At 29.8% G+C, this 13,086-nt stretch overlaps 1 protein-coding gene and 1 pseudogene across 1 annotated transcript; one reads left to right on the plus strand and one right to left on the minus strand.

Annotated features, from left to right (window-relative positions):
* Nucleotides 1-1,450, plus strand: part of LOC108851229 (serine/threonine-protein kinase ZRK1-like) — a 10,091-nt pseudogene extending 8,641 nt beyond the window's left edge.
* Nucleotides 1,451-7,529: 6,079 nt separating this feature from the next.
* Nucleotides 7,530-8,773, minus strand: LOC130511936 (serine/threonine-protein kinase ZRK7-like). Its single transcript, XM_057009866.1, has one exon. It carries the CDS (start codon nt 8,751-8,753, stop codon nt 7,731-7,733), a length of 1,023 nt encoding a protein of 340 aa, XP_056865846.1. The 5' UTR covers nt 8,754-8,773; the 3' UTR covers nt 7,530-7,730.
* Between the last annotated feature and the right edge of the window lie 4,313 nt (nt 8,774-13,086).

The following is a 13,086-nucleotide window of genomic DNA, read 5'->3' on the forward strand; positions in this document are numbered from 1 at the left end:
ATTATCTATATATCTCTTGGCGGAAAATCTGTAGGTTTGGAATAAATATATGTATTTACTTGCTTGTCTCTTAAGAAAACTCAAACTCAGCTGTTCAAGACAAGACAAACTGAACATACCTGACTTGAATTACGGCTAATCTTTGATCTCCATATGCATATTTCTCAATCATCCAGAGCACTTTCTCCTTTTGGACTATGCTTGTCAACGGCTCTCATGCGTTGAATCCATTGCATGTGAACGCTTTAACCAGCGAAGCAGCAACATTTGAATATGTCAAAGCACTAAATAAATAGATATTCTTATTCATATTCCCTCGAAATATTATTGTTTTAGTTTTGCATTATTGGAGACCCTGGAAGAGAGAGAACTTGAAAGAGCATAGAGGATGGTCCTTCAAGAATGGAAGCACTCTTCTTCAGGAACTCATTGCTGACTCTAACGGTATTTCAAACCCGATCAGGTTCTTCTCTGCCGACCAAATCCTCAAAGCTACGGATGGATTCGATGCCAAATGTGATCTCTCTCGTCATAGATTGTTCACCTGGTATAAGGGCGTCATTGAAGGCTGACCTTACGCGATCAAGAAGTTCACAGAGTCAGAGTTTACACCTGAGAGGAAGCGAGAGGTTTACAACGACATCGTCTTATCTGCTCGGGTAAGCAACCATAGTAGCTTTCTAAAAATTCTAGGATGTTCTCTCGAGTTTCCTCTTCCGGTTATGGTATTTGAATACCCGGAGAATGGAGTCTTGAACGAACCAATAGGTTGATGGCACGGTACTGCCTTGGAATATGAGGATGAGTATTGCTAAGGAGGTTGCGGTTGCTGTGACTTATCTTCACACGGCTTTCCCTAGGATTATTATACACAGAGATGTCAAGCAGACAAATGTTTTCTTGGATAAGAATTGGAAGGCTAAGCTGACTGATTTCACGTTTTCAGTAACACTCCCTGTGGGGAAGTCATGGATTAAAGATGAAGTGATGGGAAGTTACGGATACATAGATCCTGTTTATAGTATGAAGGGTTTAGTGACACAATACACAGATGTGTTCAGTTTTGGAATCTTTATGTTGGTTCTTCTGATGGGAAGACCAGCAACTTTTGCTTCATCAAGTGGTGTTCGTTGTACTATTCTTGATTATGTGAAGCATTTGCGAGCTAGAGGAGAACCTGTTGAGTTTGGGGGCAATTCGAATGACATGAGGCCAGGTCAGATGAAAATGTTTCTCGAGCTGGCACTGAGATGCTGCGAGGAGAGGCATGAAGACAGGCCAAAGATGATCTTGGTTGCAAAAGAGATTAAGCTTATAGAAAGATCACTAGAATGTTAAAAACTTCAAATCCTGAGGGTAAATAAATCTATCTTTGGTTGTGTATTGCTGGATTTCTTACCTTTATAGTTTATGAACTTTCACAGTACATTTTTCATTTTGATTCAGAAAGAGTTTTGAGGGTAAATAAATCTGTCTTTAGGTTATAAAACCAGGCAGAACATGTGAGATTGTTCTTGTTTTCAGAAACCTGGAGGTCGAATATGCAGTTATGTAATAGACTAATTTATTCGTCTTCTCTGAGATAAACCTTTCACCTATTCAAATATACATTCTTAAATATATGATTAGGTCCACGAGAGAAAGTGAGCTTTGTCTTCCAGCAAGAAAAATCAACGAACGCATTCCAAACATTTTCCAAATCCCTTGGTTGAATATTCCAACCATTGACTTACATTTTTGGGTCCATATTTCTTTATAGTTAACATTTAGCATGACCAGTCCAGTGGGGATCTAGAAAATAAATACAGTGGGTGAAAAATTTAAAATAAAATTAATTAAAACAAAAATAGTATTCTATTAACTTGCAATAAAAATCCAGCAATTATAATAAAAACAACTCTTACAAAACAAGTCTATGCTCATTCATCTTTTGAAAATTTTCTATCACTTTTTCATTTAAAACTGAGTCAAACAACTCTTTTTAATAAAGCAAACCATACAATCACTTTGAAACTGATCTCCAATCCGATTACGTGCAGCTGTCTTCACTAATTTCATTGCTGAAAAACATTTTCCGATATTTACGGTGGCAACTAGTAGAGTTAAAACTAACTTTAGAAGCCTGTATACCAGATGATGTGCAATTTATTTTTGAGTTTTCAACATCAAACATGAAAGATATGGATGGGTGTTTGGATACATGTTCGGGTTCGAATCAGATATTTCAGATTTTTGGATTTTTGGGTATTTCGGCATAAGGGTATAAAACCTATTCGGGTATTTCTATACTTCGGATCGGGTTCGGATATTTTTAGTTCGACTTCGGTTATTTCGGATCGGGTTCAGATATTTAGATTTTGAAAGAAAAAATTCAAAATTTTCGTCGCTCAAATTTCTTTTTATATTTAAAATATACTTTTAATTTAATTGGTTATTTAATTTTTAATATATTAAATGATTAATATATTTAGAGATAAAATTTAAAACTAAAAAGACACTAATTTTTTGTTTTTGAAATTTTGAATACAATTTTTGCTAATGCACGAAACAAGAAGCTTGACATATATTTCAAATGAGTAGAAATCTATAATTATATGTATATATTATCTAATCTTAAATTATGTGTAGTATCAATATAAATATTTTGAATAAAATGAGAGAAGTAAGCTAGAAATATAAGGTAAACTAAAAATATACGGTTAAGCATGCATATATTCGGTTATCTTCGGATATCCATTTAGACTCGGATATTATCTGTTTGGAGTTCGGATATCCAATCTCTCTTAATTCATATTTGTTCGGGTATTCTGCTACTCTGGTTTGAGTTTTTCAGATCGGATTCGGATGCAGCTTCGGATATCGGATAAAGTGCCCATGCATAATGAAAGATCTTCATGATTCTCCACATTCTTAAACCTTTCATCTTTGCATATATTATCTAACAAAATCCTACTAAACATTTTAAACATTTTGTTTTATAAAATAATGCATTATTAATTTCGTAAGTAATATAATTTTATTTTAATAAATGTTAATTAAAAGTTTTATCATAAAACAAAGAAAATAAAAAATAATGTTAATTTATAAGTTTATTATTTTAGTTTATATTATATTAAAATAAAAGTACTCAATGAATTAAATATGAAAATATATTAAATTGGTATATTAACCTTTTCTAAAATTGCTTTCATTATTTATCATTCAGTGTTACAATAGGTTAAATTCGTAAACTTTTACAAAAATAAAATTCTTAATATATGCTAAATTTTTATATCTAAAACTATATATTATTTTGAAACTAACATAAATATATTATCTGAAATAATTATATACAAAATATAATGCTACATAACTAACCTTTAGTTTATGACTTAAGTATTATTTACAAAATATGTTACTAGAAATTTTTAAAAATTTAATAATTAATTAAATATATCAATGATAAATTAATTTTAATATATATGTAGTATTTATTTTAATTATAACAAAATCTGTTGGGAAAAATATTACCAAAAATACAAATACATTTTTATTAAATAGTGAATTAATTTAGTAACAAAAAATTTCGAAAATCATTTAATCTTCCAAACTCAAAAATAGTTGTGTAATTTTCCAAAATATTCTTGACCAAGTATTCAATTTAAAAAATAAATATTAAAAACTCAAAATGATAATATTCAAAATTTGTAAAAGATAAAATCATAGGTTCTAAAATATAATTTTTTAAAGAGAAAACAAAATAACAAATTATGTTGTAAGAATCAAAAGAAATATAATATTTTGAAATCTTAGTTTGATCAATTAAAATCAGAACACTTAATACCATAATATCCATAAATATCCTATATCGATTAAATTAACTACGTATACAATTTACTAAATTAATAGAGTAGATATTATTTGAATATAATAATGTATTTACTTATAAGATTTCGCAAAATACAAAAAATGATAGATGTTCAAGTATATTTTCCTAAGCACAACAAAAAATATAAAATCATCATAAGCAAATATCCATATATAGTATAACTAAATAATTTTAAAATATATTGTATACAAACTATAGAAACTAAAAAAAAACTATATTAAAGGAGATTCCGTATTTGATTATTCTATATTGTGAATTTATTGTGTTGGACTCAAAAATATATCCATAAATAATAAAATAATAAAAATAAAATGTATAAAACAAATCACTATATAATAGCCATGATGAATAAAAAGTCTAAATAATACAATTATAGAATTAGACAATATAAAACACTAAATGTAATATAAAATGAAAAAAAATCTACACGTACATGTGATTCAATACTCTAGTTTGTTTATTTATAGTTTGCTATTGAATAGTACAATACGTAAATGTACTTTTTTGACACTGTTGAAAATTTGCATAAGTTTTTCTCATATGATCCCCTAGACTATATTTGCGAAGTGATTTTGCCACATGTCCTCTTCAGAATCAGTTTTGCAAAAAAAATGTGACATGTCTACTAAATTTGATGACATGGCATATGAAAAATATGACATGGACAACTATATTTAATGTAAATTTATATTTTTGGTAAATTTTTAAAAATATAGTAATAACTCATATATTACATTTATGTTGATTTATATTTTTGGTAAACTTTTTAGAATATGGTAATAATTCATAGATCCTCATTAAAATAAAATATTCAAATATGAACACTACTAATTTCGAAATCTTATTTAATTATATTTTTATAACTATACAATTTTATTACTTTAAATTTTCGAAATTTATAGAATTTTTAAAATTTATAAAAAATAAACCTAAAATCATTAATTTCTTATATATTTACAAATTTTATAAATATTGTTTAGCTATACTTTTTCAAAATTATCATTATTATATCATTTTTATTAATTATGTAGTAATAAGTCATATATTATATTTATGTTGATTTATATTTTTGTAAAAAAAATAGAATATGGTAATAACTCAAAGATCCTCATTAAAATAAAAATATTCAAATATGAACATTGCTAATTTCGAAATATTATTTAATTATATTTTTTATAACTATACAAATTTTATTATTTTAAATTTTCGAAATTTTATACAATTTTAAAAAAATTATAAAAAAGTAAACGTAAAATAATTAATTTCTTATATATTTACAAATTTTATAAATATTGTTTAGCTATAATTTTTCAAAATTATCAGTTTTATATCAGTTTTTATTAATTATATATAAGTTGATCTCTATAATATTATTTGAAAAGTCAGTTTTCTACGTGTCGCACTCACATTAACTCTCACGGTGGTTGATTACGATGATACCATTAACAAATCAAATATATCTAATTGTCATTATTAAACATTTATTTTATTTTATTTTTTCTTTTCTATTTAGGTTTCCTTTTTTTCTTCAAATAACCTATATATAAAGAAAATATAGTAATTTAAAAACGAAAATATCTTTTATATATAGTGTAATTCATAATAAGGAAATTTCACAAAATAATCTGAATTTTAAAGTAAAAAATATAATCTTCCCTTTTTAAAAATAATCTTCACAATATAATATATATTTTAAAAGTATTAAGCATTTTATTTAAATTAATATATTTCTCATATTATTACAAAATAATTTAAAAAGCATAAACTAAGATATCTTTAATGAATAAAATTTAATTTAATCTTTTTATGTTCCCTTTTATATTTTTCAAATAACATGTATGATAAAGACAATATTTATAAACTTAAACCGAAAATAATTTTTATATATAATTTGATTTCATAAATAGGAAATTTTAGAAAAATAATCTTGATATTAATATAAAGAACTAATATTCCTTTTTCGAATGTATCAATTATATTTTCATGCAATTTCATACCTATCATCATTATATTTTTATAATTTTATTTGTGATAATTATCATATTCCAAATTACCAAGTACTATAAAATTAACATAGGTATAGACTATTTACAAATAGTCAATTCATAAATATATATACACATCTAATATGAAAACCAAACTAATGCAATGAATACAATGAATATGATTTGGTTGAATAAGATTAGAAATAGTTATACTTGAATTTAATGGAAATATATAACACAATATACCCACAAATGAGTAACTAGACCAATCCAAATTATTTTATACAAAGTCAAACAATAAATAAAAGTAATATATTATCATTTATTTTCAACATTTTACTAAATAAATATGAAATTCTCAAATTATACTACAAATATATTAACCAACTATTACAATTAAGATGTAATTTTGAACCGATCAACACTTTAGTTTACTTTTACTATTTAATTTTCAAAACAACATATATTAAATTATACATAATCCGACCAAATATATATATATTATATATATATAAATTTAAGATAAGAATCAAACTATATAAAAATAACAAAATTAATCAAAATTTTAATCTGTATAACAAAATATCTTAGTTGAATCGTAAAAAGTAAATATTATATAATATATCCAAATAATAACCAAACAGACGAGATATTATATATCCCAAATTATAATCTAATTAAAATAATGCAAAGTTATTTAAACAAACCATGCATATTGATTACAATATAAATAACAGAATAATTAAAAAATTTAAAAATATTAATAAACTATCATAGTGTAAATAAAATATTATAATGTATTTACTATATAAATATTTATATCCGTGCATTAGCACGGGAAAATCACCTAGTTAATCAATATATTTTAAGATCCACTCGTTTTCATATTAATCAGTCATACTACTCTTTAAAAAATAAATAAAGCCAAATAAGGAAATATTCCTTGAGGAAGCTTGACTTTAATATTACTAATGGCTCAGCTGTTCCTTGGGCTTTGGCTTTTGATCACTGGCTCAGAGATTCTCTCCTTCAAGGAAGGTATATACTACAGTTACTAATCTTTTTTCTGGTTAATGTTAGAAAGAATGATTGATTGTTTTATGTTTGTTCCAGATATGGAGATGTAAATGACTGGGAAGAGAAAGCTCCAAATGCGAAAATGGCGCATCCATGGCCTGAGCATTTTTTTTCCCGCTACACGTTGCATTGGGTGCAGCAGGAGGTGATGTAAAGGGCAGACCAAAATTCACACGAGTTGGCAGCTTGGTACTCTGTCTTATTCTTCTTATAGCTTCACTACTCCCCTTTGAAAACATTTGCATGTCTATCTCCTTCACTTGTCGTGGATCTTCTTTTAATGTACAATTGGTGTATTTCATCTATGTTCAATAACTCAGATAAAAAAAAAATATTTAAGAACCTCTATGGGGTTCTCCCATTGGAAGAAGAAAAAATTATTTTCACTAAACAAAGTTCTTAACTTCTCAATCAAAGTTATTACCTATTAATTTAATCATTAGAGTCCACTAGGGGTTCTAATGGATGGAGGTAGTCTAAGTGGTTATGGAGTTGGGATTGTTAGGGATCAGATATGGTGCTGCATCAAAAATGCTCTAAGAATCCAAAACAAGTTGTGATACCATTGAGAGAAGATATATCTCTCAAGTATTATAATACACCAACAAAAACCAGAAGATCTTCCAAAAAGTATTATAATACAAGCATATACACAACAACAACAAAAACCAGAAGATCTTCCAAAAAGTCATATGTGCATCTGAACCTCCATTGGAGTCTGAGTTCCATAATTAGATCCCAAAGGAAATGAGTTTTGAACTTGGCTTCACAGTTTGAAAACAGAGGATATCTAAGTGATGTCAGGCATGCTTCTCTATCTTCTTGAGTTCTTTAGCAACGTCTATCATGTGAAGCTCATCTTCTCCTGGTCCAAATCTTACACATCTAAAAGCAAGCTCAATGAATGCTTCCATTTGCATTCTTACATGGTCAGAGATGTTGCCACTCACGCTTTCCAACAGCGACGGGTCTATCATTTTAGTCAACAGACCTTTGCCCAGCAACTTACCAACATAGACAGGCAATACAGGAAGATAAACAGCAACTTCCGAAGTATATTCAGACTTCCCTGTCAAAAGGATTAGCATGATGATCCCAAGGCTATATATGTCTACATTCTCGGTAACCAAACCTGTATTGAGATACTCCGGCTCGATATAGCTTGATGTCCTGCAAACCATGTCGTTAACACTCGATTCTCCTTCTGGAATGAGTACACTGAGACTGAAAGAAGAGAGCTTAGCAGTCATATTCTGGTCCAAGAAGATGTTTGCAAGCTTTAAATCTCTATGTATTATAGTTCTTGGGAACTCGGTATGAAGATAGGTCACAGCTTCTGCAATCTCTTTAGCAATCTTCAACCTTGCGTTCCAAGGAAACGGTCTTGCAGCTCCATCTCTTGCGCGTTTTATACAGTTTAAAGCTCCGTTCTCCGGGTATTCACACACGAGAACGGGATGTTGAAACTCTAGACAGCATCCCAGTATCTTGAGAACGTTCTTATGGCTACTCATCAGAGATGAGACGGTGATGTCACGGTAGAAGTTGTCAGCGTCGAAAAGGGAACAGTCTTGGTATTTCTTGATCAGCACGGGTCTGTTTTGGATCGAGCCTCTGTACCATACGAACCTGTCTTCGGAGATTATGTAGTTCCAGTCGAAGTTGTTTGTGGCTTGAAGGATTTGGTGGGAAGAAAATGTACAGATGGGGTTGTATGTACCTCCTGAAGATGCAATGAGTTCCTCCAACAACAAGCTCCCATTCTTCTGGAAATGAATCTCCTCTTCTTTCTTTTTCTTCTTCCTCTTGAACAAACACAACATCTCTAACTCTAAACACAGAATAAGAGGTTTAAGATCGTCTTGCAAAAGAATGGACGCAATAAAGAAAGAGAGACAAGAACAAGCCAAGTCAACTTTGGTCGACTGCGGTTTGGTAGGACCTTTCTGTCCTCATCAAAGTCAACTAATATACTCTTTGATTCTTGATATTTGTAACAAAATCTCATTTAATTAGACCCTGTTTGCATCAGGGGGCCCACATATCTAAACCAATTCTTGGTTGCTTCTTCTATATGTAGGAAAACTTATCCAATGAAGCATAACCATCCTATGATAATTATCTGTGTTCATAATTACAAATATATTCTTTTATGTTTGGTGTTGCCTATAGTTTTAAAATAACCGTTGTAAAAATTGAAGATAAATTTTACAAGAACAATACTTAAGTTCACCCCGGGGTGAACTTAATATCACATTATAAATAAATTATAAATTACAAAAAGTAAATTTTAAATCATAAACTCTAAATTCAAATCCTAAATCCAAATTTTAGATTTTAAATTTTAAACCAAACCCTAAACCCTAAATCCAAACATATACCCTAAATCCTAAATCTAAATTTAAATCCTAGACCCTAAACCCAAACCATAAACCCTAAACTCAACTCTAAACCCTAAACCCAAACTCTAAACCCTAAATCCTAAACCTTAAACCCAAACTGTAAACCATAAACCCGAACTCTATACACTAAAATGTATTTGAAAATACATTTGATGATCATTAACCCAAAGGTATTTGAAAAATTTGGGTTTATGATTTACATTTTGGGTTTAAGGTTTAGGATTTAGCGTTTAGAGTTTGGGTTTAGGGTTTATGGTTTGAGTTTAGGGTTTAGGATTTAAATTTAAGATTTAGGGTATAGGTTTGGGTTTAGGGTATAGGTTTGGGTTTAGGGTATGGTTTAAAATTAAAAATCTAAGATTTGGGTTTAGGGTTCGAATTTAGAGTTTATGATCTAAAGTTTACTTTTTTGTAATTTATAATTTATTTATTTATGTGACATTAATATTTATGGCAATATAATTGAAATAAGGAAAGAGGTGAATTCATAAATTCACCTCAGGGGTGAACCCAAGTATTGTTCATCTTACAAGATCATTACATTTCCAGAAAATAAAGTTAATACTAGCTTAGTAAACAATCTTTGCCTTCCACGCACGAGTGGAAAGAGCCAAAACGGGGTTGTGAGGCGTTGCCCAGCCTAAACATGGGCTTTAAAGTGTAGAATGTGAAGGAAGTGTGGCCCGTGATAGCAGTTTAGTAGATAAAAAAGCTTCTGAGGTGTAAAATGTTAGCACTTAGCCATCGGTTGATGTTCCCAAATTAATTTATCAATCACTAAATTTCCAGTAAATTTAAGTATTTTTCTATTTACCTCCTACATACGCACTACATCTTTGTTCTTGGTAAACATCAAATGCTAAAAGAAAATTAGATGTTTCGCATAAAAATGCTAATAAGGCATATTTGTTGGAGTTTTAGTTTCGACATAGGCTTTAGAATGTACCCAAATTTAATCCTATCAGGAGGGAAACCAGATTCAAAACCCGTTATGCCATCCACATATCAAAAATTGAAAAGAACAAAAGAACGAAGAAGAGAATTTATTCTTGAATTACTTTCTCAGTTTTATTAGTTGACAAGTGAAATGGAAATAAGTAGGAAATGAAAAGGATCACATAAATGGTATTATTACATAAAGATATAGATTAGTGCATGTAGTAGCTGAAGAGGGACACGAGGGAAGCCCCAACCAAAGAGCCAAGAGCCGGGAGGGCGACCGAGGCGGCGGAAGAGGGTCCTGGTGCAGGAGCTCCGGCTTCCTCAATAGCCATGACGGCGGTCATGGAGGCAGCAGCGAAAAGCACACCACAAGCGATCTTCTTCATCTCCATTTTTGGGACCTGAAAGGCTTTTTACTTCTTTTTATTAAGTTTTTATATATGTTTTTTGAAGTTCTTGCAGGTCTGAGGAAAATGGATGGTGTTGATGGGGGATTTATATGTATGGAACTTGTGATATAATTAGTAAATTAGGAATTTTCTAAAACGGTAGTCAAAGTTAACTAATTAACCGATGAATATGGCTACAATTACGTCAAGAATAGTTGCAATATGTGGCTTAGATCCCTTCTTTCATTTCGGTTGATATTTTCTTGCTACATTAACATGAGTTACAATTTTGGCAAAGAAAACAAAACTTAGTTTTTTATGGTTACATAAGTTAATCAAATGCAAAAAAAAATTATACAACACTAATCGATTAATCTTGTGAAAAACTGAGTTTAATTAGGCAAAATCTATCACCAGAATAGCAAAATGTAATTATTATATATACATTTCTGATTAATCAAAGACGGAATCAAGTTGGGGGTTATACTTTTCTCCATTTTGAAATTTGAATACCAAACATAAATCAGTTTGGCAACAAATATGAAAAACGATTTTATTCTCTAATCCAGTGATGTGTTTAAGAATTAAAGACATAAATTTGTGGAAGATTCTTAAGTGGCAACTTTGTAGCTTAAAGATTTTGATTTTGCTTATGTTAAGGATATGCATAAATGATAAATCGAATAATTAGATGTTTAGAGATATTTGTGATCCAATTTATTCTATCAAATAATCAATTATTCTATTTGATTCTAACTAAAGCTACCTATAAAAAAATATATTCAATGTTTAGATATTCAAAAATATATTATTTAACCATATATTTTATTGGATCTATATAAATAAGATAAAATAAAAATAAAAATAGATAAAAATACAATATACTTTATTACAAAAATGAAAAGGTAATATATTTTCAGCTATAATGACTAGATAATAAATTAAATATTGTAAAACTTACATAAAATATAAGTATATATATTATATAGTTTTTTTAAAATATATGCATATATGCACATATAACAAATCATATCAGATATCCATTCCTAGGGGTGGTGGAGGCTTGGATACCCCTTCGAGCTCGGTTCAAATCTATTCGGGTTTCAGAGTCAAAGATTTCAGCCTATATTTCTAAATTTTGGTTAGAGTTTGTTCGGATCTTTACGGGTTCGGTTTGAGTTACAATAACCCACTTAAATTATTTTAATTTTTTAAAAATTCATTATATACTTTAAATTTCTCAAAATATATATAAAAATAAAATATTACATATAACTTTGAATAACATATGTCAAAATACCTAAACTTAACATATAAATTGGTTTATTTTAAATATTTGGATAGAGAATCAATAGAGAATTTAAATATTTTTGATGTTTTGAGTATACTTTAGCTATTTCAGACATTTACTTTTGACTATTTGTATATATTTTCAAGTATTTTTGACAACTTAAAAGTATTATATATATTTTGGATATTTTAAATATACACTAAATCTAAAAGTAATTATTATATATATGTATACAAATTTATTTCAGATACATTTGAGTATCGAAATACTTCGGTTTGGGTTCGATTCTGTTTTAGTTTTCAAAATACTAAAATCTTGAATCCGTTCAGATATTTAATCATTACAGGTTTGGTACTACTTTTTTTTTGGGCAAACATACGATTTCATTAAATAAAAACTAGAGTCTTACACTCCATTATCGGAGGAACATGAAGCAAGGAGGAGAGCTGATTTAGCCACTGTATCAGCCTCAATGTTTTCCAAGCGAGGAACATAAACAAAAGAGAGATTGTCAAACAAATTACTAAAATGATAGATGTCAAACATGATTCCAAACAGAGCAGGTCTTGAATCCTTGGTCTTCAGCATATTGATGAGAACCTGAGAGTCAGACAGAACCGTAAGCGAACGAATGTTGGACGCCGCAGCCTCCATGACTGCAGAACGCACAGCTATGGCTTCCGCCATTAGAGCTGAGGAAATGAAACGGCGGGAGAATTTGATGGTGGAGGTTGTGTGTTGAGGAGCTCTGTTGAAGACGCCTCCAATGCCACAGGTCTTGGAAAATGGGATTCCAAGCTGCATCGACATGGCAGGTTGTGCCCACTGGCGAGAACCGAGATCGGGAGACATGAGGACGCAAATTCGCTTGCGAGGTAGGGGCATTGGTCGCGAGGTTATCAGCTTGTGCAAACTCCCATTCTTTTGCATCTTTGATCGATTTAAGCAAGACCTCCTGACCTGTAAACAAAATCCCATCAAACAATAGTTTATTTCTAGCTTTCCAAAGATTCCAACAGATCCAAGGTGTTAGTGTTGAGCTAAGTCCCAAGGGGGGCAGTGGACGCATCTTTGAATCATTTATGAGTAAAGCTGCCATCGATGGAGTAGAGGTGTTGGGCCTCTCAACGAT

Source organism: Raphanus sativus, chromosome 4 (assembly GCF_000801105.2).
Source record: "Raphanus sativus cultivar WK10039 chromosome 4, ASM80110v3, whole genome shotgun sequence".
Taxonomy (NCBI): domain Eukaryota; kingdom Viridiplantae; phylum Streptophyta; class Magnoliopsida; order Brassicales; family Brassicaceae; genus Raphanus; species Raphanus sativus.

Bases quoted from the DNA above. Each gene is read 5' to 3' on its own strand.
- LOC130511936 (XM_057009866.1), bottom strand. From the start codon at position 8,753: ATGTTGTGTTTGTTCAAGAGGAAGAAGAAAAAGAAAGAAGAGGAGATT.